A 27,653-nucleotide genomic window follows, 5' to 3' on the forward strand; every position below is an offset into this window, starting at 1 on the left:
ATATATATAAATAACCGGTACAAAGGAAGGGCATCTTCATTTTTCCACAACTAAAATGGGCCCAAATTCCATACTACTTTATTCGGATTTTAGGAAACATTTTCTCCCAGCTCAAGGAATCGTTCTCCATGGACTCAGATCAATTGGAGGGGTCATAAAGAATCTTTTTGATTTGATTTGATAATGGTATGTTTCCATTGGAATGCTCCATACGTCATATTACCATGAACCACATTTTTATAACTCTATTTATAAATTATTAAATTTGTTACCTTGTTGAAAAGACTAAAATATCTAGGTTTATCTGTTCTATGAATCTCGACTGTTAGTCTAAATTCTTTGCTTATAACTTTTTCTTAGATGTCCAGCCCAAAAAAACAAAAAAAAAAAAAAAAAAAACTTTTTGTTTGATGATGATTTGAGGGGTTGCCAGACCTCGTTCGCATGTTCTTATTAGTTTTTATGTTCTGTGATTGACCACCCATTTTAGCAAGACTAAATTTTAAAATTTTAAAAGTCAATTATAAATATAAGTCAACAATGAAATGGGAGGAAAAGAAAAAAATTTAAAAGTTGCAACTTGTAACTTATTTATTAGGGGTATATATCGAATATTGAATTTTCTCTAATAAAAGTTTCCAAAATACTCCTTTTACTTATATATTACCACAAAAAAAAAAAAAAAACATAAACAAAAACTAATTTTCCTTTATTTACAAATACGTGAAAAAGCAAATATTTTAACAAGGTAAGAGGAAGAACTTCAGTGCTTATTTTTGCAAGTACTAAGTGGTGGATAAATGGAGTTTCTCATTTACAAGTACAAAATTTATTAGTCTCCTTGTAGAAGATATTATTGAAAAATAAAAAAGAATAAAAAAACTTTGTTTTTTGTAAGTAAACCCGGCTGGCGTGAAACTGTTTTAAAAAAACTTTTATAGTTACCAACGCACATGGTTCCTGATAAAAAAGAAACTCTCTTTTTCTTTTTCTTTTTTTTATAAAAAAAAAATATTTTTAATTTAAATCAACTGGGAGGTCAGTCCGTCAGTCACTTTGACAATAAGCCTAATAGAGGTCCCTCGCTCGGCCGCTCTTCTTACAGTCACCGACCACGTTCGTAAAATCCGCACCGTCCAAACAAAAAGCAAAACAACACGCGTCACCATCAGAAGGCGAGATTTCGTGTGGTAATACACCAGCACATCTCTGACGCTGAGACTCGACCGGTTTGATATTTTAGATATTTTTGATTTAAAAAAATAAATAAAAATTAAAAAACCTTCCCTTAGCCAATGGGTTGGGTGTTAATACCGATGAAATTTCTCGCGGGAGGCACCGCCTGCGTGAGGCAATAAAATATTAAAACACCCACAAAAAAAAAATAATAATAATAATAATAAATTAATTATAAAAATAAAAGTGGAGCTGAGAAGCAGAAGAGGAGAGTCTCTCTCTCTCTTGCAGGTCTTTGCTCTCTTTTCCTACTCTCTCTCTCTTTCATAGTCACTTTCTTTCTCTTCTATATTTAATTAATATATTTTTTCTTATCTTTTCATTTAAATTGTTGTGAGATTCTCTTTCTCTCTCCTCTTTTCTGGGTTGGTTGTTCTATAAATTGCGCACAGCTCCTCTTTGCTTGGCTTCTTTTCTTTGTCTTGCGTTTAAACCTTGGCCCAAAATTTTGTTCTTTTTCCTTCTTTTTTAAAATTTTATTTTTCTTTTATTTTTTTTGTTTTTTGGGTTTTCCTTGTTTCTGATTAGCACGGTTTTTGAAAAGAGAGAGAGTATTCCTCTGGAGGAGTTATTAGCTGTACAGTTAAATCTTAAGGTAATTTCTTTTTTCTTTTTAAATTTTCCGATTTCGTTGTATACCAATCTTCTGCTTTTATTTTTATTTTTATTTTTTTGAATTTTAGTCGTTTGAACCTTGGTTTTAGCTCGCGTTTTGTTCCTAGATCTGTTTTCTTCTTCTTTTTTTTTTTTTTTTTGGGTTGGAATTTTCTTGTTTGGCAATTTTTTTTTTTTGGGGTTTTAAAAGTAAATATTTTTTTATTTTGGAATTGTTATGCAACGTCCAGATCTGAGAAGAAACTGAATGGTATTCAGCAGAATTTGAGATAAGTTTTAAGAAACTTTTCATAATTTTTGGCAAACATAGAAGTTTTTCAGTTACATAATAATTTTTTTTTTTTTTTTGGTTTTTTGGGGGGTCTCTCTTGGTTCGTTTTGGTTTTAGTTAGATCCATCTACATAGCTGTAATAGTATTTTAGATTTTTTTATAGAAATAAAAATAATAATAATAATATATATTTTTTTATATGTGGTTTCCAATTGTGAAGCTGTCAACAATGTCAGCTGGCAATTGTTTGACCAGATCTTTGATCTCGAAACTGTTCTCAATAGTATTTGTGAACACGTTTAGGATCTGTTAGAAACTTAAATTAAATAATAATAATAATAAAACAAAGGTTGAATATTTTTTCTGATCCAACGACTAATTTGGGTAAATTATATGTGCTTATGATAGAGGGTATTTTTGGTCCATTTGAGAAATGAATCAGTGTGGGATCCAACAGAACGTCTTCTCTGTTTGTGAAGAGATGAGAAGCTCTTCCATGGACCGAAGGGATCCGGTGGTTTGCCCCAAACCTCGCCGTTTGGGCCTCCTTAATTCCGCCGTCCACGACCACCCTATCCGATCCTTTAGGTGGCATATCAGGTAATTTTCTCCCTCTTTCCTTCCTTTTTTTTTTTTTTCGTATTCCTCAAATATGTTGGTTTTATTAAATTTTTGGAAGATGGGTTTTGTTTTAATTATTTTGTTAATTGAATTTTTAGCCACCAAGCGGAGCCGTGTGATTCAAGAGCCCGGTCTGAACTTTTGGATATCATCCTCACGAAGGTACTACGCTCCTTGCCGGCTTTTCTTGTTGTTTTCTAATGTGTGTGGTATCTAAGCGGTCGATTCGCGAGTAAATTAGTGAAAAAATCCCCAAAAATATTTTTTTTTTTTTTTTAAATTCGTTTACAATCCGTGGGTCATTTGGAAAAAAATATAATTCGTTATTGACACCCTGAAACCATGTGGGTGCAGTTAATTTGGATTTTTTATTTTTTATTCTATTATTTTGTGGTTGTTACTGATATTTGTGGTTTGTGTAATATTTGCAGGGTGGATATGGAGTGGAAGTGGAACAATCTTCATGCACCACCCAAATAGCCTCGTCGCCCCCATTTTTCTGCGGGTCACCGCCGAGCAGAGTAGCTAACCCATTGATTCAGGATGCTCGATTTGGGGATGAGAAGGCCGCCCCATTCTCGCCGCTGTCTCCGATCCCGCATCCGAACGGTATTTCGTCGGCATCGCCGTCGGCGGCAGCGGCCTCCTCCGCAAGGAAAGGAGGCTGCGTTCGGGCCAATTTTGGGAACAAGCCGGCGGTGAGGATTGAGGGGTTCGATTGTCTTGACAGGGATAGGCGGAATTGCAGCATCCCTGCCCTGGCATGAGATAAAGAGTCCTTCATCCCAAGTCGAGCCACCAAAAAAAAAAAAAAGTACATAGGAAAGCAAAAATTAAGCTAAAAGTTTCACTAGAAAAAGAAAGGAAAGAAAAAATCCACAACAATCTTCATAGCATGAGAGGAATTTTGGAAATTCTCAAGGTGAGGAAAAGAGAAGAAGATCCTTTTGGCTGTGTAAATATGTTTCAAAGGGGTTTTCTGTAAATTTAATGTTGTCCTTTGTAAATGAGTTGCTTAACCCAAAATAAATGGAGTTTATTAGGTTTGGTGTCTGTAGGTGAGTGAGAGAAAAGAGAGAGATGTTAGTAGGTGTGTGTTTGGGTTGTGAGGAGTCTCATTTTAGTCTTTTACCACCCCCAATCTTTGTATTTGTAAAGTGTAAGAAAAAAGGGGTGGAAATTTTAAGTTGTATTTATGAGTTTGGGTGTTTATAAGGCTGTCAATTAGCGGCTTGTGAAAGGGAAATATGTACAAAAATTGAAGTTGCTGTTGAGTCTAAAAAAAGCTCTAGAAGTTTTACACTTGTATATACACCATTTGTTTTACTCGTCTCTCTTTGGTTTTTTCGCACTTGGCACTTTGATTTTCGTTTCTTCTTTTTAAAATCTTAATAATGCGAAAGTTGGAGCCTCATGATGATTGTATGGGAGAGAGAGTTGCCTATTCGTCACGCTAATTTGTTGAATCTGCCACGTTTTGGGGGGTTTGAGATGTATGATGAAAAATCGGACGGTTATGATTATGTATGTAAGAAGGTTTAAACTTTGAATCATTAATATTTAGAATCCATTAGCGTGTATCTATATATATATATGTATATATATGTATGTATAGCTTTTTCTTTTTGGTTTTATGAATCACAGTTTTCAAGCAAAAAAAAAAAATTATATATATATATATATATATATATAAAGCGATTGTGGGAATGGGTCATCCCTCTGATTTGCTTTCTCTTGGAAATGCCTTTATTCCCTATGAGAGTGAGATATGAGAATTGTTCTATCTTTGTCGTAATTTCGTGGCTGGAGCGAAAAGTATGGACTTTGTTTCTGAAAAAGTTGTTCTAGCTAGAGAAAATGGTTTTTCTTTGAAAAAAAAAAAAAATATATATATATATATATATATACACACCATGAGAGCGTTTTCTTGCACAAAATGTTGCACTTTCTGTGATAAAATATTGCCAAGGCTTGTGAATGATCCGTTAGTCTAAATCTAATGTGTAAATCAGCTTTTCCTTTTACTTTGAAGAAACTTTTTCAGTTTCGACCTAAAAGAAACTTTCAATTCCTTTGATCTGGCCTTGTACATGGTTTTTGAGAGAGAGAACCTGTTCATTCATCGCCTAACGTATCATCTTTTTTATGCTTCAAAAAGAAATTGATCAAATTATATTTATTTGATTGTGGCAGTTAGTAGTTATGCAGCAAATAAAACTGCACCCCAAAATGTTTACCAAACTGCTTTTCATTAATTAGTAGGTAAATCTACTGTCTGCAAATATTGAATACGTCAACAAGGGTAAAAAAGGTATTTTATTACGATATAAGCATATTGATTTAAATTGGAAAAACACAATGATATAAACATAGAAAACAATATGTTACAGCACCAAAATACTAACTAAAAATATTTACCAAATTACAGTGTTAATAACTTAAATATTGTTAACAAGCCCCTTAAATTGAAAAGGTAATTCAGTTAAATATTATTACACAATTTATTATATTATAATAAATAAATTAGGTAAATTAACAGTATTCAATAAAAAATATATGTATACAATTATACTATGGTGGAAAATGTCGCCTAGTTTTTATATATATATATATATATATATATACATATATAATGGTTATTGATAAAAACTAATTGGTTATAGATTTTTTTATTTTTTTTAATCAACACTACATTTAGGGATGAAGGATTTCAATAAGTCAAGGATGAAAGATTTCAATAAGTTAAGATTTAAAGTTTGGATCTTTAGATTTATTTCATTTATTTATCATCATTGATAATCATCAATTATATTTTTATAACAATTATTAATTGGAAACATTTATATTTTTATTATTTTTTAATATTAAACATTTAATATGGAAAAGTGAAATTTTCAATAATAGTGAATTAATTAATTATATCACTTACAAATTGCAGTGATGCTCTACCATTGAAAGTGAAAGATAGAATTTTTCTGTTTGAAATTAACATCCCATACTGTCAAACGGTACAACGAATACTTATCTAACTCAAATTGTAAATTTTATAACTCAGAAATAGCTAACGCACACATTCTTCCAAAAGAGTAATAGGATTTTTGAGCAATAATATCACTTGCGAATTTTCTAATAAAATATTAGCATATATGGATGGTAAAATCACTTTACTGAGTTCGTTAATTGAATTCACCTAACATTGTGGATTTTTGGACCAACTGCAAAGACGGAAAGTAAAATTACCCAATTGCATGAGGATTTTGTCAAGTCGGTCGATGCCCATCAACTTGCACCTTTTTAGAACTTAGCTCGTGAGAGGTCGACCGTACAGCCTACTTTCAACCACTTTGATTTCTTTCCTTCTCAGCAAGCAAGTGGTGGGGATTAGTAATCTGATTTTGTTAATTAGAATGTATTTATATGATTAAGATTATGCCCTTTTTAACTTTTAAAATAATTATAATTTTATTTAGTATACTTTTGTGCAACTCTCTTTGGCATAACATTTACTAAATTAGATTTTCACTTTATCTATTCGATGTAATTAAAGACTACATAACATAAAATGAAATACAAAATGAGTAATACATTATTATGTAACAATTTTTATGCCATTTGTACGTTTTAGTTTAAGAAATCAGATGTAAAAGGAAAAATAAATAAATAAAATTATATATTTAATTAGTCATAAATTAGACCCTTGACAATATTTGAAAATTTTGAATAAAGATTAATTAATTAGATGGTAATATAAATTAAAGTTTTGCTTTTTGTCACTTGTGATAATTATCATAAATGAAACTATGATTGATATTACAACTGCTCATTTATTGTATTAATTTATTGTTTAAAAAAATTAATTAAAGTAAATATTAGAGAATAACTATTTGAATAGTCAACTAACAAATGAGATTCACTAACAATAATTATCAATAATAAAAAATAACATTTTACTATATATTAGAAAACAGAAAAGAACAACAAGAGAGATGAAACTAATCAAGAGTGCGAACACCAATATAGTGTAGCTCAAAGAAAATATAGACATATATGTGTTTTCTAAAGTTTGATTTATTGTAAACGATTGTTTAATGTTTTGTTATGTAGACTTAGTAAGTTAGTATAGAATAATTATCTCATAATATATTTTAATTTTATAAAATTAAAATATAATATAAATAAATCAAAATAAAGTGTAAGTAATCATTTTAGTGGACTGATTTAGTGTAGATCAAGGATTTATTTACAATAACAAGGGAGTTTATGTCATCTATCCTAATTATGTTTTGCGAATATTTTTATTAAATTTCAAAATCTTGGGAGTCATAAGTCGGCAGGTATTTTTTTCTTCTATTATTTATTATGTTAGGCAGTATCAATTTGCAATACATTTATAAACTAAAGGTCTGCAATTAAGAATAGTGAAAATTTTACGGAGACGAATAATTCAATATTTATCAACTTGTTGGAACCGTCAAGAGTCAATAACTGACAGCACAAAATTATTGAAACCCCTACTGTTATCTTCCACCATTTGCCAAAAAATCCAACGAGGAAAACCCATATTTGACCTCTACTTCTCCACATGGCAGCACTCAATTGGACCTTCACCATATTACTTTAACAATGCTGTCACTGTATCACATAGAGTGCATTCAATAGAACCACGTACATGATGGTGGTCCAAAATCAAGTGGCCAAAATGACTCACAGTGTCAACCACTTGCCCTTTGAAAATAATAAAAGCAACATACATGTTACTTGGCCTCTCTTGGTGAATCTAAGGCCAAGGTTATGTTTATATTTTATCTATAAAATATACATACACATATATGTGGTCGAAACAAGACAAAGAAGAAGGCACGTGAATGAGGTTCATAAAATCTGTAATTGCACGCATCACCAAGCCACTCCAAATTCCCAACAACTGGCTTTTACCAGGTTGTATTTGCTCTTGTTTTGCCGTCTCATTCACGAAGTTTCTCTTCTTACCCAAAACCAAACCATAAATATAGCTTCAAACTAGCAATTTTTCTTCCTTAAAAAGAAAAAAGCGTATTCATTTTTATTTTTTTGGGGCTCTTTTTCCCACTAGAAATGAAGAGGCAAAGTAATGCGGAAAGGAAGGGCCTGAAGTTTGAAGGTACAACAATGGCTAGCAAGAAGGCAAAGAGAGAGGTACTAGTTGAGCAAGGCAAAGAAGATATATTGGGAAAAGTGATGGAGGAGAGAAGGGCCGGTGGAGATCTTCATCATCAACATCATCACCATCATCATAATCATAATCATCAAATGGGTATGAAGGTGGGTGAGAATGTGATGGTTTGGGAGGAGAATTACTGGCCCTGGATGAGCGGATCAATGGTGGTGGATGAGCAAATGTCATGGGGCTCCATTTGGCTACCCAGTTGGGATGTGGAATTTATGGGTGAAGCTTGTAATGCTTTGTTCTCCGATGTTTTTTGTGATGATGATATTTGGGGTATTAGAGGAATCAAGGAAGCTCCAAACCCATAAAGAAAAAAAAGGAAAAAAAACCCAAGAAAAAGAGAAACATTGAAGATTAGTCATGCAATTTTTTTTTGTTTTTTTGTTTTTTTTCTCTCTAGTGATGTACATATGAAGGTTCAGGTTTAAGATAGGGTAATTTGGGATTATGTCCAATCTGGCCTGCTTTAACTTGGGCCATCATGGTCGTGCAATATGTTTTTTTTTTTTCTTTTTCCGGGTAAATGGTCGTTCAATATGTTAGGTTTTTTAATTTACAATTATCATATTCTGCTAGTATTAGCACAAGTTTTATTTCATGGGCAGAGAATAATGTATTGTAAGTTTGTGAAAATGATAATTTGAGGATATATAAGGTTTCCATAATCCATTCCCTGAAGTGGGGTCAGACTCAAAGCGAATTTTAGATTCGCAGCCATTTGCATATTTCTTATCCGTCTAGTTTGTGAAAGCTGTCAATTGTGGTTTAAATTACTGCTTGGGAGGGTGCACAACTAGCAGCCACAGGTAATGTCAGAGACACTTCAGCATTAAAGTCTTCTTCTTCTTCCTCTTTTTGTTTTTTTGTTTTTTTTGTTTTTTTGGGTAAAGTCCTATTTCCTTAAAGAAATATTCGGAATCTTTTTTTTTTTTTTTTTCTTTTTTTAAACAAATGTCTTCAATTTCGAGTCTCCTTGTTCCAGTGTCGAACTCTCTAAGCATGTCACAAGGTTCAAAAAAAAAAAAAAATTCTATACATGTTGCATGTATATATATATATATATATATTTTGTAATTCTATGCAATTTTTTTTCCCTAAAATAATTGTATTAAATTACAAAACTGATCTATATCCTTCTTGCAAGGGCAAAAAAAGGAGATCTAGGCCAAAAAGAACAATGCTAATGTTGGAAAAATATCATATATGAATATATATAAATACATATGGACAATTTAATACAAAATAAATAAAAATAAATATAAAATAAATAAAACATTTTAGAATCTGTAGCTCTTTAAAATTGATCTGCTTTCTAGAAAGGTTGATCGAAGTCTGTGTGATATCATAGTGTTCTTAAGACATTTTACGCCCACCGGTGCAGGAGTTTTGTAGCGAACATCTCCTAGGATACAACGGCTGCAAAAGCTTTCAGATTCAGCATTTCTGAAACTTTTCTCTTCGAACTCTCTGTGTACCTTCACTTTATCACTGTTTTTTTTTTTTTTCAAAAATAAAAATTGAAAAGAATGTTAGAGTATATGTAACCTTCAAACTCTCACCAAGGAGTTATTCTCCCGTAAAATTCTCTCCCACTATTATCAAAAATATTATTTGATTTAAATAAAAATTATTATAACAAAACTTAACAACCGAAAACCCAAATCATTCACACTTGTGGGCCTAGGCCCAACTCTAACAATCCCCCACATGAATGATTTGATTTAAAAATACAAACATGACTAGTGGTAAAGCTCTACAGTCGGAACCTACATAAGATAAGTAGATGTTACTCTTTGAACCTTCCCTTGAGTGACTACATTTTCTTTACTGACTTATGGTAGAAGCGATATCTTTGAACTATTTCGTCTTTTGTGTAAATGACAACATAGCCCACACATGATTCCTTTCTGGTACACTTCAGTTCTCACTGTTGTGTTCATTTTGGCCCTGAACACCTCCCTGGTTCTGCAATAGTTTCTAAAGAATTGTGCCCTAAACAATTATCCTTTGAAGCGGCCACTCTTCTCTTGCACATAGGTGATTCCTATTTCTTATATAATCAGCATACCTATGCATAGATTACTAAACACACACTTATAGTAATCATTAAAAGCATACTTTTATGCTTAACCTCTTTCTATCACTGTTTCATCATAGGAATGGACAGATGATTAATCCTCCACAGTGATCCATACTAGTCTTTATAATTGAGTTGTCCCATTGAACCTAGATCTTGGGATCTCCAGTCAACTGGGTTGGGTTTCCATCGTATTGACTTTATTCACGGGCTTCAATTCCATTCTTCTCGATGACTTCTCAACTAGTTCTCTATTTAAACTTTTGGTTAGCGGATCTGCAATGTTATTTTTTGACTTCATATAGTCTATTGAGATAACTCCAGTTGAGATTAATTGTCTAATGGAATTGTGTCTACAACGAATGTGTCTAGACTTTCCATTATATATAATATTCTGTGCCCTGCCAATCGCAGATTGACTATCACAATGTAAACTTATTGCTGGCACAGGTTTAGGCCACCTCAGAATGTCTTCTAAAAATTGGCGTAGCCATTCTGCCTCTTCACCACATTTATCTAGAGCAATAAACTCGGATTCCATAGTGGATCTAGCTATCACAGTTTATTTCGAGGACTTCCATGTCACAGCTGCACCTGCTAATGTGAATACATAGCCATTAGTGGATTTCGAATCCTTTATATCTGATATCCAATTTGCATCACTGTATCCTTCTAATACAGTAGGATATCTTATATAGTGCAGTCCGTATTCACGAGTATATCGTAGATATCTTAGTACTCTAACGATCCCTTTCCAATGATCTTCATTTGGATTACTCGTGTATCTACTTAGTCTACTTATTGCGTAGGCTAAGTCTGGTCTGATACAACTCATCAAGTACATGAGACTTCCAATCATCCTAGCATATTCTACTTGAGATACACCTTCTTCTTTATTTTAGGATAAGTGTAAACTCATATCTATGGGTGTTCTGGCTATACTAGTATCATTATTACTAAACTTAGCTAGTATTTTATCTACATAATGAGTTTGACTAAGAATGATTCCATTCGAAGTTCTCGTGATTTTCATATCTAAAATCACATCTGCAAGCCACATATCTTTCATGTCAAATTTAGAATTTAACATGGCTTTTGTAGTTCAGACTATATTGTCGTCACTACCTACTATGAGTATGTCATCTACATACAAACATAGAATAACATATCCATTATTTGTATCTTTTACATAGATACACTTGTCACATTCATTTATTTTGAACCCATCTTTTAGCATGGCATTATCAAATTTTTGATGCCATTGCTTTGGAGTTTGTTTAAGTCCATATAAGGATTTTACCAATCTACAGACTTTCCTTTCTTGTCCTGGAGCAGTAAAACCCTCAGGTTGCTCCATGTAGATCTCTTTCTCTAGATCTCTATTCAGAAAGGCTGTTTTCACATCCATTTGATGTACTGCAAGATCCCGCAATACTGCGATTGCCAGTACCATCCTTATGGAATTTATCCTCGTTACTGGAGAATAAGTGTCACAATAATCAAGGCCTTTTTTTTGCTTGTATCCCTTAATTACGAGCCTTGTCTTGTATTTATCTATTGTTCTATCTGCTTTCATCTTCCTTTTAAAAATCCATTTGTAACCCAAAGGTTTACAACCTGGAGGAAGATCTACCAACTCCCAAGTGTGATTCTGCAGGATGAAATCAATTTCACTTTTAACCGCTTCTTTCCATAAATTCCCTTCAGGAGAATTTATGGCCTCTTGGAAGCTTTGAGGTTCACTTTCTAGCATATAAGTAAGAAAATCCGGACCGTAGGAATTTTCCGTTCTTATTCTCTTGCTACTTCTAAGCTCAACCTTAGTTTCTTGTTCTTGATCACTATCATGATTATCATCATCCATAGTATCATAAGTTCGTTTAGACGTACTCGGTCCTTCTTCCACTTTATATGGAAAAATGTGTTCGAAAAATGATGCATTTCTCGATTCTATTATTGTGTTCTTGTGTATATCAGAAATTTCTGACCTATACACGAGAAACCGATATGCACTATTATTCTGTGCATATCTTATGAAGATGCAATCAATAGTTTTGGGACCTATCTTCACCTTCTTAGGTGTAGGTACAACTACTTTAGCTAGACACCCCCACACTCGTAAATATTTGTAGGAGGGTTGTCTTCCCTTCCATACTTCATAGGGTGTCTTTACCTTATCTTTCCGAGGCACCTTATTTAAAAGGTCATTTGCCGACAAAATGGCTTTCCCCCACAAGTTCTGAGGTAGTCCAAAACTTATCAACATTGCATTCATCATTTCTTTCAAGGTTCTATTTTTCCGTTCAGCCACACCATTTGATTGTGGAGAATATGGTGGAGTAACTTCATGTATTATGCCATGTTGAGCACAATACTCTCCGAAAGGAGTTACATACTCTCCACCATGATCACTTCTGATCACTTTAACTTTCCTGTTAAGTTGATTCTCAACTTCTGTTTTATAGAGAATAAATTTCTCTATAGCCTCATCCTTGCTTTTAAGCAAGTATACATAGCAGTATTTCGTGCTATCATCAATAAAGATGATAAAATACTTATTACCACCTCTAGTCGGTGCGAATTTTAAATCACATATATCACTATGTATTAAATCCAAAGGTTCGTTATTTCTATCAATTGTTTAATATGATGACTTCGTTAATTTTGCTTCCACACAAGTTTCACACTTATGATTGGAATCAATTTCAAATGTGGGAATATAATTTAAGTTAATTAATCTCCGCAGAGAATTAAAATTAACATGTCCTAGTCTACCATGCCATAAATTGGAAGACTCAAGCAAGTAAACAGAAGAACTACTAGCTTTATTCATTTCTTTAGGCTTTACAGTCATTACATTCAGTTTAAATAAACCATTGACTACATAGCCCTTTCCCACAAACATACCAAATTTAGACAAAATAACCTTATCTGACTCAAACACTAAGCGAAAATCATGTTTGCTCAGCAGCGATCCAGATACCAGATTATTGCGAATGTCTGGAACATACAATATATTATTCAGAGTCAGCTCTTTCCCCGAGGTCATCTTCAAGATTACTTTTCCCTCACCTTGGATTTCTAAGGTAGCGGAGTTACCCATAAACAGCTTCTCCCCATTCTTCTTTGGTTCGAAGGAAGTGAACATACTCCTATCCGAACACACGTGGCGGGTCGCACCAGTATCTATCCACCACTCTCTAGGATTAGATCCCACCAAGTTCACCTCAGATATCACAACACTTAGGTCAATATCGTCAACCTCTTTAGTGATGTCTTCCATCATTTGTGCCTGGTTGCTCTTTCTCTTTGGCAGCCTACATTCAGTAGCTTTGTGATCCATCTTGTCACAGTTGAAGCACCTGCTTTGAAATTTGGCCTTCTTGGAGATTCCTCCTTTTGGCCCCAGCTTAGAAGCTTTTCCAATTTGCTTCTCATTCTTAGAGCCCGCACCATGCTCCACAACATTAGCCTTCAACACGGCCTTCAAAGTTCTCTTATCAGAATTCCTGTTGTCATCTTCTATACGAAGCTTGCTAATAAGAGCCTCCATATCCATCTCCTTTCTCTTGTGCTTAAGATAATTCCTAAAGTCACTCCAACTCGGAGGTAGTTTCTCAATCATACAAGCCACTTGCAATGCTTCATTCATTATCATCCCTTCAGCAAGCATTTCCTGAATCAGCACTTACAACTCATGTACTTGATTCATTATTGGCTTTGCATTCACCATCATGTAGTCCAAGAATCGGCCTGTAATAAACTTTCCTGAACCCGCATTCTCGGTCTTGTACTTTCGGTCCAGTGTTTCCCACAGCTCCTTTGCTGATTTCGTGCCACAGTATACACCATACAGGGCATCAGACAGGCCATTTAGGATATAATTCTGACATAACTAATCGGAATTATTCCATGCATCCACCACCATGAGAGTTTCCTTATCACTTTCTTCATTACCGGGTGGCGCATCTTCAGTCAAGTACCGCGCAAGTCCTAGGGTAGTCAAATAAAATAGCATCTTCTGTTGCCACCTTTTGAGGTTTGCTCTATTAAACTTCTCAGGTTTCTCTACATGACTAGCATAAGGAGGCATCTGAATTCCAGAAGTCTGAGTGGGCACAGTCCTGTTGTCTGCACTTGCCATTTCTGTAACATCACAAAACAGAAATCAATTAGTTGTTATTTTCTATATTAACAAACTAATTATAAGCAATTTCCATAAGGAAAACACACACAAAAGTGATTTTTAGGGTTTCTGAATACACCATAAAAATTACTCTATACACCCAAAAATACTATTCATAGTCACTATTCACGGGACTATTTACCGTTACTGTTCATGCCTCGTGTCACTGTGCTGACGTGGTAGGTCAGCCACGTGGCACAAACGGCTGACTTGGCAACGCCACGTGACATCTAGGGTTGACGTGGTAACCTGCCACGTCATCATATCGCTGATGTGGGAACCGCACATCATCACATGGCTGACGTGGCACCACGCCACGTTATCACTTGGTCGACGTGGTGCCATGCCACATCATCATTCTGGTGGCGTGTCATCATCACCTGCTGACGTGGCACCGCGCATGTCTCACTTTGATGACATGGATATGCCACGTGGCGATCCTGTTGGCACTATTTACGACACGTGTCATTACTAGAGACAGATACGTGTCACCTGTAGCAGGTCGACACGTGGACTGTCCGAGCATGACACGTGGCCGTCTGAGAAGGAGACACATGTCCGAGCATGACACGTGGCTCATTGCTTTGGAGACACATGGCAAGCCCATTTGCCATTAGGCCGGTTCTCTTGGGCCTTGATCTCAATCGGGCTTGGGTCCTGAGTTGAACAGTAGCCTGTTCTAACCTGGTATGGGCCTTAGAACTGGGCCTGATCCAATAAAATTTAAAAAAAAAACCGGCCCAGCCTTTTAGATACAGCTCAAACCCTATTTCTTTTCTTCTTCAACCAAAAGACCCGGTTTCTTTAGTAAACGGGTCATACGACCCAGCAACAATTTTTCTTCTATTTTTCACTCTTCGAGTGGCCAAAAAATTGCCAAAAATACACCAAAAGGTTTAGAAATTTATGGGCAATTTGATTTTGGAAAGAATTTTGATCAAAAACAAAAAATTAATAATTACCCATAGATTTTTATACCCACGGGTTTAATAATTTTTTTTTTCTTTCTCTTGTTTCAACAGTGAAACACACATGGAAATATTTAATCAATATATATATATATATATAAGCATAAAATTGCAATATATACACAGCAATCAATAACATAATATCATATATAAATATATGTAAATACATGTGGACAATTTAATACAAAATAAATAAAAATAAATACAAAATAAATAAAGCATTTTAGAACCTGTAGGTCCTTAAAATTGATCTGCTTTCTAGAAAGGTTGACCGAGGCTTGTGTGATACCACAGTGTCCTTAAGACGTTTTACACCCACCGATACAGAAATTTTGTAGCGAAAGTCTCCTAAGATACAATGGCTGCAAAAGCTTTCAGCTAATTCTATGTATATTGAATATTTTAATCACTATAAAAATATTATAGTAAGAGAATAGAATTGTTTAAGAAATTCTGTGTAATTTATGAATTTAGAGACAGAATTGAAAAGCAGAAAATGTAAGCACGCCAAAGTCGTTAAAAGAAGTAAAAGTTGTAATTCATTCACTAAAACACAAAAAAAAAAAAGAAGAAGGTAAAAGTTGTTATTGGGATATATTTCTTTCTGTTCAATGTAAAAAGTTTGAAAATATTAAAAATTTAGAAATGATCAGGTTTAAGATGTGAAATTTATTTTTTTCAAAATTAAATATGTTTTAAACCTTACTTAAAATATTATAAGTTTTTTATTAAAAAAACATAATGTCTTTTAATTTACAGTAGTTTGTTACTAAGATATTTGGATGAATTTTCTATAAAAACTTTACTTATTAGCTTTTGGATATCTTCAATGATATAAATTTAAATATGTTTTAGTGGTCTAAATGAAATGAATGATATAATAAATCCTAATAGGGTAACGTGAATTTTGTGTGAGCTCATTTTTATTTTAAAAATAATTTTACATCTGTTCTTGAAGCAATTAAAGATTGAGAAGTGAAATCAATAGAAAAACCATCACAATATTTTAATAAAAGAATTCTTCAATTTAGGTGTGTTTAAACCTGACTATTTGTCAAATGTGTTAACATGGATTTTTGTTAAATGTGTTAATATAAATTCTTGTTATGTAGTGTTGGTGTTAAATTTTATTTACTCATTTATCAAACTCTTATATGGAGATAGTTAAATTTAAATCTATTATTAAATTATTATATAATCTGTCATTTAATTTTATTTTTTGATAAATAATCCGACTTGTTATTAATTAAACACACACACACACATGTGTATATATATATATATATACATAGAGAGAGAGAGAGAGATTTAAGAAATACAAATTTGAGTTAGATGCCAAACAATGAATTTTTTTTAGTTTTGCAAATGGATTGTTAGATTTTTAAATGATAAATTAAATGTATGAAAAATTGTAATATTTTTGAATAGTTACACAATTATTCTCACTGATGAATTTAACAGGTTTGATCCATTAATTTATTGAATTTCATTAATCTGGATCACATATACTGTAGTGAACCCGAACAGAAAAATTATAATGTAGATTTAGATGATATTAGGTAGATTTAGATGATATTAGCAATGATTATGTGAAATTTTGTTAATCCTAATATGGAATTTATAATGCAAATTTGGATTGTGTTAATGTGGATCTTGTGAATTTGTTCGTCCTGATTAGAAGTGATATACTATGATCCATTTTATTATGGAAATTATTATGTAAATATGAATCGTATTAACATTTGATATGTTAATGTAAATCGTGTGAACTTTTATCAGTCCTAATTTGATATTGGTGGATCGTGTTAACGGAGATGGTGTCAATGGTATCATGTTTTATTTTTATCTTAAAGTTTTTGAGTAATTAAAAAAATTATGATAAAAAAAATAACAATAAGATTTCAAATATATTACAAAAGGACAAATTCAGTTTCAATTGGGTTTACTATTGAATTTCTGCTTTTTTTATTAGTATTTTTATACTCATAATTAACAAAAACGGCATTTTATTGGCAAAACTAAAACAAACTCTGACAACCAATTTTAAAAAATTTGCTTACAACTCCAACATTACCCTTTTTTTTTTTTCAAAAATAAAATAAGAAAAAGAGAGAAAAACAAAAGAAAAAAAAAAAGACCGCTTAGACACGTGTCATAGAAGAATCAGTACAGTTTCTCTTAAACTCAGCACTCAAGCAATCAGCAAAGCAAAGGAAAACCAGAGCATCATCACCACCACCATGGCTTCAAGCTCTGGAGACAACGACGAATTGATTAACATCGTCTGCACTAGCCCTAATCAATTGGAAGCTGAGACCTCGGACAATGAAATTCTTATCTCCACCGCCGATATATTAAGTTGGGATTTCCCGGCGATCCTCAGTCACGGAACTATCAAAGTTCAAGCACATCGGAAAAGGTGATTTTGAGTTTCTGAGTTTCGGAATTTAAATTTTGCAATCTTCATTGAATTTTTCCTGTGTTTTGATTACAGGCTTGTGGAAAATTGTTCTTATTTCCGTGGTCTGCTCAGTGGAAGTTTCTGGTAAAGTTAAATTATAATAAATCATTTTAATGTATTTACATGCAAATTCATTTAGATACCATTTATTTTTTTTTCTCTTTAAATTTTTAATTGAAGTTTTAATTTGATTTTGTTTGGCTGCTTCGGAAATGGAGGACTTTCGTAAAACCAAAAATATAAAAATTTAAATTGCTTTAACATGAAAAAAAAAAAAAAAAAAAAAAAGTACTGCATATGCATTTTTTTTTTTTTTTGGGTCACAAAGTTTTATAACCAAATTATAATTGTACTTCTTATTGGATAGACGTTTCTGAACATTCTATATCCGTGTAGTGAATCATACATGGACCATATTTCAGTCCAGTGGAACTTGGAAATATTTTTGAATATCCTCAAGTGCATATATGGATGCCAGATAGATATTACGCCAAATAATTTTCTCCAATTTTATGAGGTAAATTTGTAACACAGGTTATACTGGGTAACATGTGGATAATATGCTCTGGAATTTTGTATTAATTGTTGGGGAATGTTTAATTCACATGGTCTTAGAATTTCTTCTTATATGCTCAGTAATGTCGACAGTTCTTCTTCTGAAAAGCGATGCTGGTCATTATTACTATTTATTTTTTATAAAACACATACACTTTCAAAAATTTGTTATAAATTTTCAGAGTGCACTATATTTTGGAATTCGGATGCTTCTTGAAAAGTGTAGAACTTGGTTTTCTGAGGAAGCACCATCCAAGGTGCCACCAGAAATAGACCTGGATAATCTGATTGGCATTTGGAATTTTAGTTTTGATCATGATGAGGATCTCTTTGATTGTCAGACAGTCATACAAGAGTCGATTGCAAATTAGATTTAAAAAAAAAAAATATATATATATATATATATCCATGAGATATTACCATTTGATGTCGGCATTTTGATATCTTGTCTAATAGATGAAATTATTTGTTGCAGCTTACGATGCTCTTCCAGAACTATGTGCAATCTATCTTGCAAAAACTTTTGTATGTTTTCAATCTTTATTTTGCTTCTTAAAATTCATTATGTGCACTATTTATGTTTACTGGTTTTGTTTTCTACAAACTTCAAATGTATCTTTTTAAAAATAAAATTTGTTATTATGTTGGAATATTTTGTAATTCTTTATTGAGATGTGGTGGGCTATAATAATTGGTTGCTGTGATGGGAAGTGGATATTTATGTTACAGGTATTTTACTGATATTGTAGGATACCTTTTGGATCAATTTAGGCTACGGTGCAAACTGATTTCTTTAGAAAATGAACTTTCAGAGCATTTATAGAATTTTAAACTTTTCGGGAACCCTAATATGTAAAGATTTAGCTGCCACAAATGTTGTGTTCAGTGCTTGCACAAATGTTGCGTCAAGTCAAATAGTGGCTTATACTGGATCTTCTTGACATGGTTGGGTTTGAAATGGGCATTGGACTTGTTTGTGGTTCTATTACCGATCACATAATGTCTTTTAATACTGTAAGGCTTCTATTCTTTCAAGATATGGATAATGGATGAAATGGTGTATCAATTGTCATATTGAAATGTGCTTTCTGCATTTTTTTTGTTTTTGGTCTCAACCTCTATTTACTACCGGAAGCTGACCGATGAGGTTTTGTGTTTTTCAGGCATGGGCAACATCCAGTGAATTGTTTGTAAATCTTCCATACCATTTATTACGATCTTCCGTAATGCAACCGTATTTGACAATAGAAAGGTAGTTATTACTTCAATAGAATAATTTAATTTATACACAAATGCTGAAATTCTTATATCTTTGTGGTCTTCCCCAGTGAGATGCATCTCTCCGTCGCACTTTTTTCATGGTTTGATGCAAACGTACACTTGGAAGAATTGAGTGCAACAGAAAATGACTACACTAGCATTTTAAAGCAGGTAAAGATCAAAGTTTGAATTTACATGTTCAGGAACCTAAAGTTGGTAAAGATCAAAGGTGCCCTTCACATCTAATACATGACCAAACTCAGATTGATTAAGAAAAGAGGTTCATGTAGAAGGTTTTCAATGCTGGGTAAAGAGAATTTGGAAACATTGAAGCGGCTTATTTACTTTCTTCTGACAGAATATCATAACAATAGTACTGCATATGCACATAGTGTTTTGGTCCCCAAAAGAGATATATAGCAGATTTAATAAGTGCTTCATATTTGTTCATATATACTTTAATTTAGCTTAAAAGTACATGATTTATCCCTTCAATACTAGGATCTTGTTAATCTTTTCCTCTAAGTTCCCTACCTAGTTCTGTGTTAGGTGAGAACTATTTTGAAATGATGAGTCCGGATATTAATTTTTTAAAAAAACCATCCAGTAACTATAAAATATATATATTTTTTAAATGTTAGGTTTAAAAATAAATGTGATATCAGTATAGATGACACTGGTGAGTGGTTATAAAATACCATAAGTAAAAGAAAGAAGAATTCTTGGTGATCTTTAATTGACTTTTCAGACAATGTGAAATATTTGTTCTTTCAGTCAACTATTATCTGTTTCTTTTGAATCCATCATTTGTGCTGTACAGATCCACGTGAGCCTTTTACCATTGTGGTATGCTGCAGGTATGATCATTTTCTGCGAGTTATATGTAAACATTTTAAGACCTCAGTTCTTTGTTAAAGACATTAGTGATATAAAATTAATTTTCTTTTTTTTGTTTTTTTTTGGTCAGGGAAAAGAAATTCTCGTTTTTCTAAGTTTGCTGATGCAAGCATTCATTCAATTTTTACACTATTGGAAGTTCCATCCACCGGCTCAATAAATGTCTTAGGTGATGGTGACTTGTGTGGTTTCAGAATTCGGCTGACAGAATTTTCTAAGGTATTCCTACTACTTTCTAATATGTTCCTAGGAGAGCATATTATTAGTTTGCTTTTCTTGTTGAGGGTCATGTGATTGAGGAAGCTAGAAGAGTGTAACAGTAATAATGTCTCTGAATGGTTTGCAAAGATAGATTATTCACATTTACATTGCTTGATTGGCTGCTTTATTTAAATGTTGATATGTAGCTAGAATAGGAGTACTTGCTCTGCCTTTGCTGGATTTTGGAGTTGATAGTGTTCAAGTTGTTTATCCCCCCACCTTCATCATCTTCCCGGACTTTCATATCAGTTATAAAAATTATTCGGATGTACGAGAATGCATAATTCCTGCTGTGCGCAAATAGTTTAGTGGGATATGGTTCAAATATGTCTAAGACGAAAACAAGGCAAAATTAATTAAGGAAGGGATTATGGATAATATATGTGCTTATGGTCAGACCTTTTGTTTTCTGAATTCAGGGATAAATTATAAATTTTCTGAATTACTTTCTAATCAACAAGTCCTGTCAATAAGTTTATGTAAATAACAAATGTTACCTGCCTGAATTATGGCCAGCTATATCAACTTCTATGACTTCTGTGTAATATCGTGATTGTATAACTTAGTTTTACCCTTTTTGCAGAAAGTAAACCTTTCAAGCTGTTCACAGATAACATCAGCAATTCTCCTCTTGTCTGTGCTTCCTTCAGTATACAGTACAAACCCCACATTAAGAAACACCATTACGGAGTTACCTTTTAACCTTGAACATTTCGACAGAAATCACAGTCCACTCTCTCAGAAATTTTTTCCAACCATGTCATTTGAAGCAGTACAGGAGGTGGATATTTCCAAGTGTCAAAGGCTGCATGTTGAAAGTGCCATTGAATGCTTCTCCGTGTCATTTCCATCATTGAAAACACTGAAAGCAGCTTATCTATTGAACTTTGATATCTCATTTTTACATCACTTGGTTAGGAAATGCCCCATGGTCTGTGAAGTTGATCTAAGCACTGATATTAGTCCAGTTGAACAATTGCCACATGTAAGCCCCAGTCCGGCTAAAGTGACAAACGTTTGGAATTATTCTTCAGGCGGTGCAGTTTGCATGTCTAATCAACCAGAGTCAAATATCACAAAACTCACATTAGAGGGCCGAAATGAGCTTCGTGGTGAGATATTTTTCATGCTGCTTTGTTATTTCTTTCTTGCCATCGAACATTATAATTTCTGCAATTCAGCCAAAAAGATCATCTGTTATAAATGTGTCAAGGGACTGGAGTGACATGCCTATTTGTTAAAGATTATCCTAGAAGTTGGAGTGGGATTGCATTATAATTTAAGCACCTTGGTAAATAATTATTGTGTTGTTAAGGGAAATTTTGTGAACCAAAACGCTGTAGCTAGCCAATATATGGTCCATTTGGTAACTCCATTTTGTATTTAATGCATTGTAATATAAATTCATGTAAAGAAAAGAGGGCATATATGCAAAATCATATGTGATTGGCATAAATATATGACACCATATTGATGCCATATCATGTGCTAATCTTGCTGAGATTAAATTTACAGTGGTGATGAGAATTTACTTGTGGTTTTTCATTGATTTTACCTGGATCTTACCTCCATCGTATGTTTTTTGGCTCATGTAATGTTATGCTCAAATGATTGTTCTATATTAGTTTACCTGCCCCATTGCATATAAGTATCTACAAATTTTCTCTATATACTGTCATACTAACTTCTATTTTTGTTTCTGCCAGATGTAGAGCTCATGTATGTTGCCAAATTCTGTGTCTCCTTGCAGTATCTGAACATTAAAGGGTGTGTTTCGTTAACAGATGTTGGTATTGCAAGGCTTTTGTACAGGTGTATTAGACTAGAATCAATTGTTGCTTGTGGTACTGCTTTTGGGACAAATTCAGTTCAGGCACTTTGTTCTAACATTGATTATGGTAATACTCATCCCAAACTTTGGGATTCTGTGGCATCCAATCTTCGAACACTGCATATTGGTGGCTGTAAAGGTGAGTTGGTTTTTTTGAAGACCCTTTTTTGATTCAACTGATGAATGCTAAGTGCATATTGTGTTGTCCTAAGGTACATCGTTGCTAACAATCTAAGTTTTGAAGGTTGATGGTAACTTAACACAGATATTTGTGATAAATCTTTTTCCCTGTATACAACCCTGAAATATAATTTTTTTTGCCTTTTTTGCCCACAATTTTTTACTTCCAAATATTGAAAACCTGAAAAGAAGTAACAAATATAAGTGTGGTGATTCTAGGACATTTGCTTAAGAAAACATGAAAAGGCAACTCATCTAAGTTTTTCACTTCAGGTTACTGTATGTCCCTTCTTTATGTTTATAGAATTTGTGGGCCAAAATTTCTATGGCACTTTGAACTAGGATTTCTTATGGAAAGACTTGACCCTCTTGTATTTGGTCTTCTTACTATTACTCTTTGGTTAATTAGATATCGATTCTTTGCTTTTCTATATTTGGGCTGTAACTTCTGTTAGGTTGTCAAATATGGAATTTTTTAGTAACTTCAAATTGGTTATACCCACTCTTCTGTCCCATAGCTTGGGATCCTGTTGACAATCATGATGTAACAGAATAGGATCTCAAAAGCTATAATTTGATTGAAATGGTTTATGCACTAGAGTGCAATCAATTAGGATTGTGGCTTTTTTAAGTTGAGTCACTTTCATTTTCTGGTTTAAATTAAAAGGTCATGGAACCATATGTATGGTCAATCTATTTTTTCTCAGGTGTTGATGAAATTTTCCTTCTAAAGCTTCTATCTAAAATGCATCTGCTGAAGAGTCTATGTTTGAGGGACACTTGCGTAGTTGATCGTGCTCTCTATAGTTTCACAGGTTCTTCCTTGGAGATGCTTGATGTTTCTAATACAATGGTTAGTCATCAGATTTATTAAAACTTGGAACGTTATTTTTCGTAGTGCACATGAACTTTGATATACTCCCTGCGTATTATATTGTGGAAGGAACATAAAGGTTATGAATTTTTCAGATTAGCTGGCATAGTTTGATGATAAACTGAACTTATAAACAGGATGTCAGATGCTAAGTGGCTAACAATGAACTGGGATATAGTTTTAGCTAATAAACAGGATGTCAGATGTGAAGTAGCTAACAATGAACTGGGACAAAGTTTTAGCTAAACAAAACCTAATGAATGATTCTAATAATCAAATTATCTTTCGCTTAGCATTATTGTATGTACATATATGATATGCCCTTAGAAAGAATATAGTTGATTCTTACATTCATTTACTAAATTAATTAGTCCGACTCAGTTATATCAACCAAGAGATCCTATGCAATGAAATGTTAATTTATCTGTTTTTATAACTTATGAAAAATACAAACTAGGAAGGACAAAGTATTTTGACTTTTTTTCTTTTATGGAAACGAAAAAAAAACTTTGCAGCCTCAGTTTTGTTCTTTATTGAATTATTTTCTGACAAAGGATTTTGACTTTTTTTTTCTCTTATGAAAAAAAAAAAAACTTTGTAGCCTCAGTTATTGAATTATTTTGTTTAACTCACTAGTCATTAGCCAACAGATGGAAATGGACCTAGTAAGTAATTTGCATCTAGGAAAAGAAAATTGAAGTTATTTATTTGTTTTATTAGTATCTCTGATACGACTGACTAAAAGAGAGGCAATATTTTCATCGTCCCTTTTCTTCTTACCAAAATCATCAAAATATATGCTAATAATTGGAACTGTATCTTAGTCTAAACTATTTTATTATTAAAAATTCAGGTCACTGGAGTTGTTTTAGCATATATTGTTTGTAAAAACCCAGCTTTGACGTGTTTAAGGGTGAGGGATTGTAGAAATTTGTCTCAACAGGGAAGGAATACTGAAAGGGGAGAAATTTCTTCAGCATATTCTTACAGAGATCTGGAAGTTGGGTTAAGCAAAACATGCAGGCTGGAAGAAATTTCTTTTGGATGGGGATTTTCTTACTTCTCTATCAAAGCTCTGAAACCTGCAATAACATCATTGAGGGCAATAGCCGTGGGTTTAGGCGCATCATTAGGTGAAGATATTCTCATTCAACTGCCCAGCACTTGTCCTATTCTTGAGTCCATAGTTCTATATTTTCAGGTATTACTTGTAAAACAGAGGTTAATATATCTTCTTTTAGGTGAAATAACTTTGCTAGAGACACTCTTCCCCTGTAAATGTTGTTGTAGCTTTGTATTTTATCTTTATCCAATTCTTCATTATTTTGAAGTTGGGCATCTAATATCTAACATCTCATTGGTGAGGCTTGTTATGATTGGATCTCTTTCTTGGATTTTCTTTGAGATAAGTTACCACATACTCTTATGTGACTGGGCCCGATATATCTTATCATTGAGCTGTTTATAGTGAGGCTTGCAGTTTTAAATTTGATAGAGATGAAATTGGAAGAGTAGATCTTTCTTTGTGGATCCCATATGCAAGGCAGTGTTTTCTCAGTCTATTCCTTGGTCATACTTGAATACATTTTAGTAGCATATGCTTTTTTCCCTACTTGAAAAAATTTGTTTATAAGAGATCAAAAATATGTGGAATGATATTGGTCAGTACAGGAAATATCAGATAGTGTCATTGAAAGCATTGTGACAACCTTAAGGAACTTGCAAGTGTTGGTTTTGTGCTATTGCCTCAGTGATATGTCCATCTCAGGCTTCATGTTCTCCATGCCAAATCTGCGAAAACTGCAGCTTGAACGGGTCACCCCATGGCTGACCAATGATGATTTGGTTATTATGACTCAAAGCTGTCCAAATCTGATTGAGCTTTCACTTCTAGGATGCAAACATCTCAATTCAGGTGAGCAGTAATTTTTTTTTTTTTTTTTTCTTACGCAACTCTATTTTTCATGATTTATATTCTCAATATGTTTAGTTGTTAGATATTGGAGAAGAGTTGGAACCTTACTTTTGGCGACATGGAGGTGATAACTGAACTATGTGTTGTTGTCTTGTCTTGTTTGCAGATTCTCAACAGATTATTTCACGTGGATGGCCAGGCTTAATTTCTATCCATCTAGAGGTTTTCACCGTCTTTTTTCTTATAGTTGGATTTCAAAATTCTGTTTATTCCTATGTGTGAAGTCCTTAATTTAATCAATTGTGAGCAATTAAATGTTATAATATGTAATTTCACAAATCATTTGGTGGAACAATGCGAAACTTTGATTATAATATGGACATAATGACGCTGACTCAGAAACATAGCAGTCACCAGTGGATATATAAGTGATGCAAGATGGAAATAACCTTTGAAAACTTACTAAAGGAGAGGAAAACCAGATTCTAAAGCGCAAACTTTGATTTGGCATGATCTAGGAGAAGATAGGCTTATTTGAGACCTTCAACAAGGATCTAAATAGCTTTAGTTTAATTTAGTTTCCTAATTTAATTAGATTTTATTATTATTTTAGTTTCTTTATGTTTTTAGGAAGCTTTATTATTTAATTTCCTTATTTAATTAGAGTTTCCTATTATTTTAGTTTCCTTATGTTGTTAGATGACTTTTTTAATAAATAGGGGTTTTTTAACCCTATGAGACAGCTGATGATAATACAAATACTTTCTGAGAGTTATTTTCTCTGGTCCTGTGTGATGGAAGCCAAAACTAGCAGTGATGCATAGGGATTTTAGGAGTGATTCCTAAAATTGTTCTATCCTGTCTGTCTTGCATTGATAAGCTTATGATGTGTAGTCATGTAGAACATCATCTTCCTTCTATTACAACAATTTCTGCCTGCCTTGACCTTCCTACCTCTATTCTCTCCCTCTCCTTGTTTTAAGTAATTGATATTCATGTCTAATTCCAAGGCATTTGAATTTCACTTGGGGCCAAGACCAAACATTCAAGCTTACACTGCATTATGCTTATCAATTTTGGATGAAATGGTTCCCTTTATGTGCTTATAAATGTTCTCAAGATTGTTGGTTAGGATTGTGGAGAGGTAACGACAAATGGGATTCATTCTCTTCTTCATTGTGTGGCTCTTGAAGATCTCTTGCTGCGGCATAATGTTAGGCTTCCCTTTCTCTGATTTTCTCTTTCATATACATGTATCTTCTTAAACCAAAAAATTAATCTATTTATGGGTTTTGACCTGCACCATACAGGGGGCTGGAATACCAAAAAACTTCATTCAAACTGCTGCTTCAAGGGTAACAAGTCCAAACTTGTTTCACTTTTCTGATACGTAAAGTTTAAGCAATTAACGTTGTAACGTTAGCCTTTCATGTGAACTACAGATGCCGTTGCTCAGAAAAGTTGCATTAGATCTGTGTGATGCAAGAGACGATACCTTTGACATCCCAAGAGTAAGTTCCAAGAAAACTGCTTTTCAATAGGAATTTACATCCTTTACGTTTTCATAGGAAAGATCAATCTCAATTCATATTCTCAGTTTTACTCCATGTCAACATAATAGATTCATATATTTCTTCACAAGTAAAGCTTCTCATTCTAATAACCAAAAAAAAAAAAAAAGGCTTCTCATTCCATGCAACCCAAATGAAATGATTGTTCTAATTTGTATTATATCTTCCTCAGTCTAATGACAGGAATTATGTAAGCATTGTGAAGATAGCAAGCTGTATGTCTTGGGGAGATGGCTCTTCGTACCCACTTTTGAACAACAATAGAAGGCCAATGCACAAGGAGACACATGTAGTGGTATGGAACGGCCGAAGAATGGCTGGTACAGTAATAGAGGAAAGAGTGTAAAAACAGGGGCGAAAATGCACCCTCAGTTCAATTCATAACAGGTAATGGCAGAACAAATCTGAGATGTTTTATATTTATGGTATAACCATAACAGCAGGAAGTTAGTTTTACATGAACTTTTTTTTTTTTTTTTCTCATATATGAAGCTCTCAAACTGTGTAGGGATCCTAGCAAGACGAAAGCTCTAGTGAAGGATTTGAAAAAATTTTGATAGAGCTTATATCAATGAAATTTTGAAACCAAAGTTGAACGGTCCCAAGACTTGGCATTTTAGTTGGTGCATGAGCTTTTTTTATTCTTTTAGACTTAATTTTATATTCC

At 33.2% G+C, this 27,653-nt stretch overlaps 3 protein-coding genes across 11 annotated transcripts; all 3 read left to right on the forward strand.

The window, feature by feature from the left end:
• The first annotated feature begins 1,323 nt into the window (after positions 1-1,323).
• Positions 1,324-4,076, forward strand: LOC107429455 (uncharacterized). 2 transcript variants are annotated; one of them, XM_048462860.2, is made up of 4 exons: positions 1,324-1,467; positions 2,532-2,723; positions 2,843-2,906; positions 3,176-4,076. In XM_048462860.2, exons 2-4 carry the CDS (start codon positions 2,557-2,559, stop codon positions 3,509-3,511), a joined length of 567 nt encoding a protein of 188 aa, XP_048318817.2. In that variant the 5' UTR covers positions 1,324-1,467; positions 2,532-2,556; the 3' UTR covers positions 3,512-4,076. The 2 variants fall into 2 exon arrangements, with proteins under 2 accessions (XP_048318817.2, XP_048318816.2); XM_048462859.2 differs by lacking the exon at positions 1,324-1,467 and adding an exon at positions 1,474-1,831.
• Positions 4,077-7,577: 3,501 nt separating this feature from the next.
• On the forward strand, positions 7,578-8,615 carry LOC107429448 (uncharacterized). Its single transcript, XM_016040134.4, has one exon. It carries the CDS (start codon positions 7,839-7,841, stop codon positions 8,256-8,258), a length of 420 nt encoding a protein of 139 aa, XP_015895620.1. The 5' UTR covers positions 7,578-7,838; the 3' UTR covers positions 8,259-8,615.
• Positions 8,616-17,263: 8,648 nt separating this feature from the next.
• Positions 17,264-27,593, forward strand: LOC107429453 (BTB/POZ domain-containing protein FBL11). Of its 8 annotated transcripts, none has more exons than XR_009635364.1 (20): positions 17,265-17,600; positions 17,676-17,726; positions 18,039-18,159; positions 18,380-18,514; positions 18,672-18,722; positions 19,361-19,449; positions 19,526-19,628; positions 20,278-20,314; positions 20,425-20,573; positions 21,199-21,727; positions 22,322-22,585; positions 23,334-23,479; positions 24,354-24,701; positions 25,172-25,415; positions 25,582-25,637; positions 26,548-26,628; positions 26,726-26,770; positions 26,858-26,926; positions 27,170-27,373; positions 27,495-27,593. XR_009635364.1 is itself a non-coding variant. In XM_060813749.1 (20 exons), exons 1-19 carry the CDS (start codon positions 17,422-17,424, stop codon positions 27,330-27,332), a joined length of 2,793 nt encoding a protein of 930 aa, XP_060669732.1. In that variant the 5' UTR covers positions 17,267-17,421; the 3' UTR covers positions 27,333-27,373; positions 27,495-27,593. The 8 variants fall into 8 exon arrangements, 6 of the variants coding, with proteins under 6 accessions (XP_060669734.1, XP_060669732.1, XP_060669735.1 ...); XM_060813749.1 differs by having other exon boundaries at positions 17,267-17,600; positions 24,354-24,633; positions 25,182-25,415; positions 27,159-27,373; XM_060813752.1 differs by having other exon boundaries at positions 17,267-17,600; positions 24,354-24,633; positions 25,269-25,415; positions 27,159-27,373.
• The last annotated feature ends 60 nt before the right edge of the window (positions 27,594-27,653 follow it).

This window comes from Ziziphus jujuba, chromosome 12 (assembly GCF_031755915.1).
Source record: "Ziziphus jujuba cultivar Dongzao chromosome 12, ASM3175591v1".
Taxonomy (NCBI): domain Eukaryota; kingdom Viridiplantae; phylum Streptophyta; class Magnoliopsida; order Rosales; family Rhamnaceae; genus Ziziphus; species Ziziphus jujuba.

Coding starts and splice junctions, on each gene's coding strand:
- LOC107429455 (XM_048462860.2), top strand. CDS start 2,557: ATGAATCAGTGTGGGATCCAACAGAACGTCTTCTCTGTTTGTGAAGAG. Junction 2,724..2,842: donor TCCTTTAGGTGGCATATCAG/GTAATTTTCTCC, acceptor TTGAATTTTTAG/CCACCAAGCGGAGCCGTGTG. Junction 2,907..3,175: donor TGGATATCATCCTCACGAAG/GTACTACGCTCC, acceptor TAATATTTGCAG/GGTGGATATGGAGTGGAAGT.
- LOC107429448 (XM_016040134.4), top strand. CDS start 7,839: ATGAAGAGGCAAAGTAATGCGGAAAGGAAGGGCCTGAAGTTTGAAGGT.
- LOC107429453 (XM_060813748.1), top strand. CDS start 17,422: ATGGCTTCAAGCTCTGGAGACAACGACGAATTGATTAACATCGTCTGC. Junction 18,160..18,379: donor ATTTTCTCCAATTTTATGAG/GTAAATTTGTAA, acceptor ATAAATTTTCAG/AGTGCACTATATTTTGGAAT. Junction 26,629..26,725: donor ATCTCTTGCTGCGGCATAAT/GTTAGGCTTCCC, acceptor TGCACCATACAG/GGGGCTGGAATACCAAAAAA.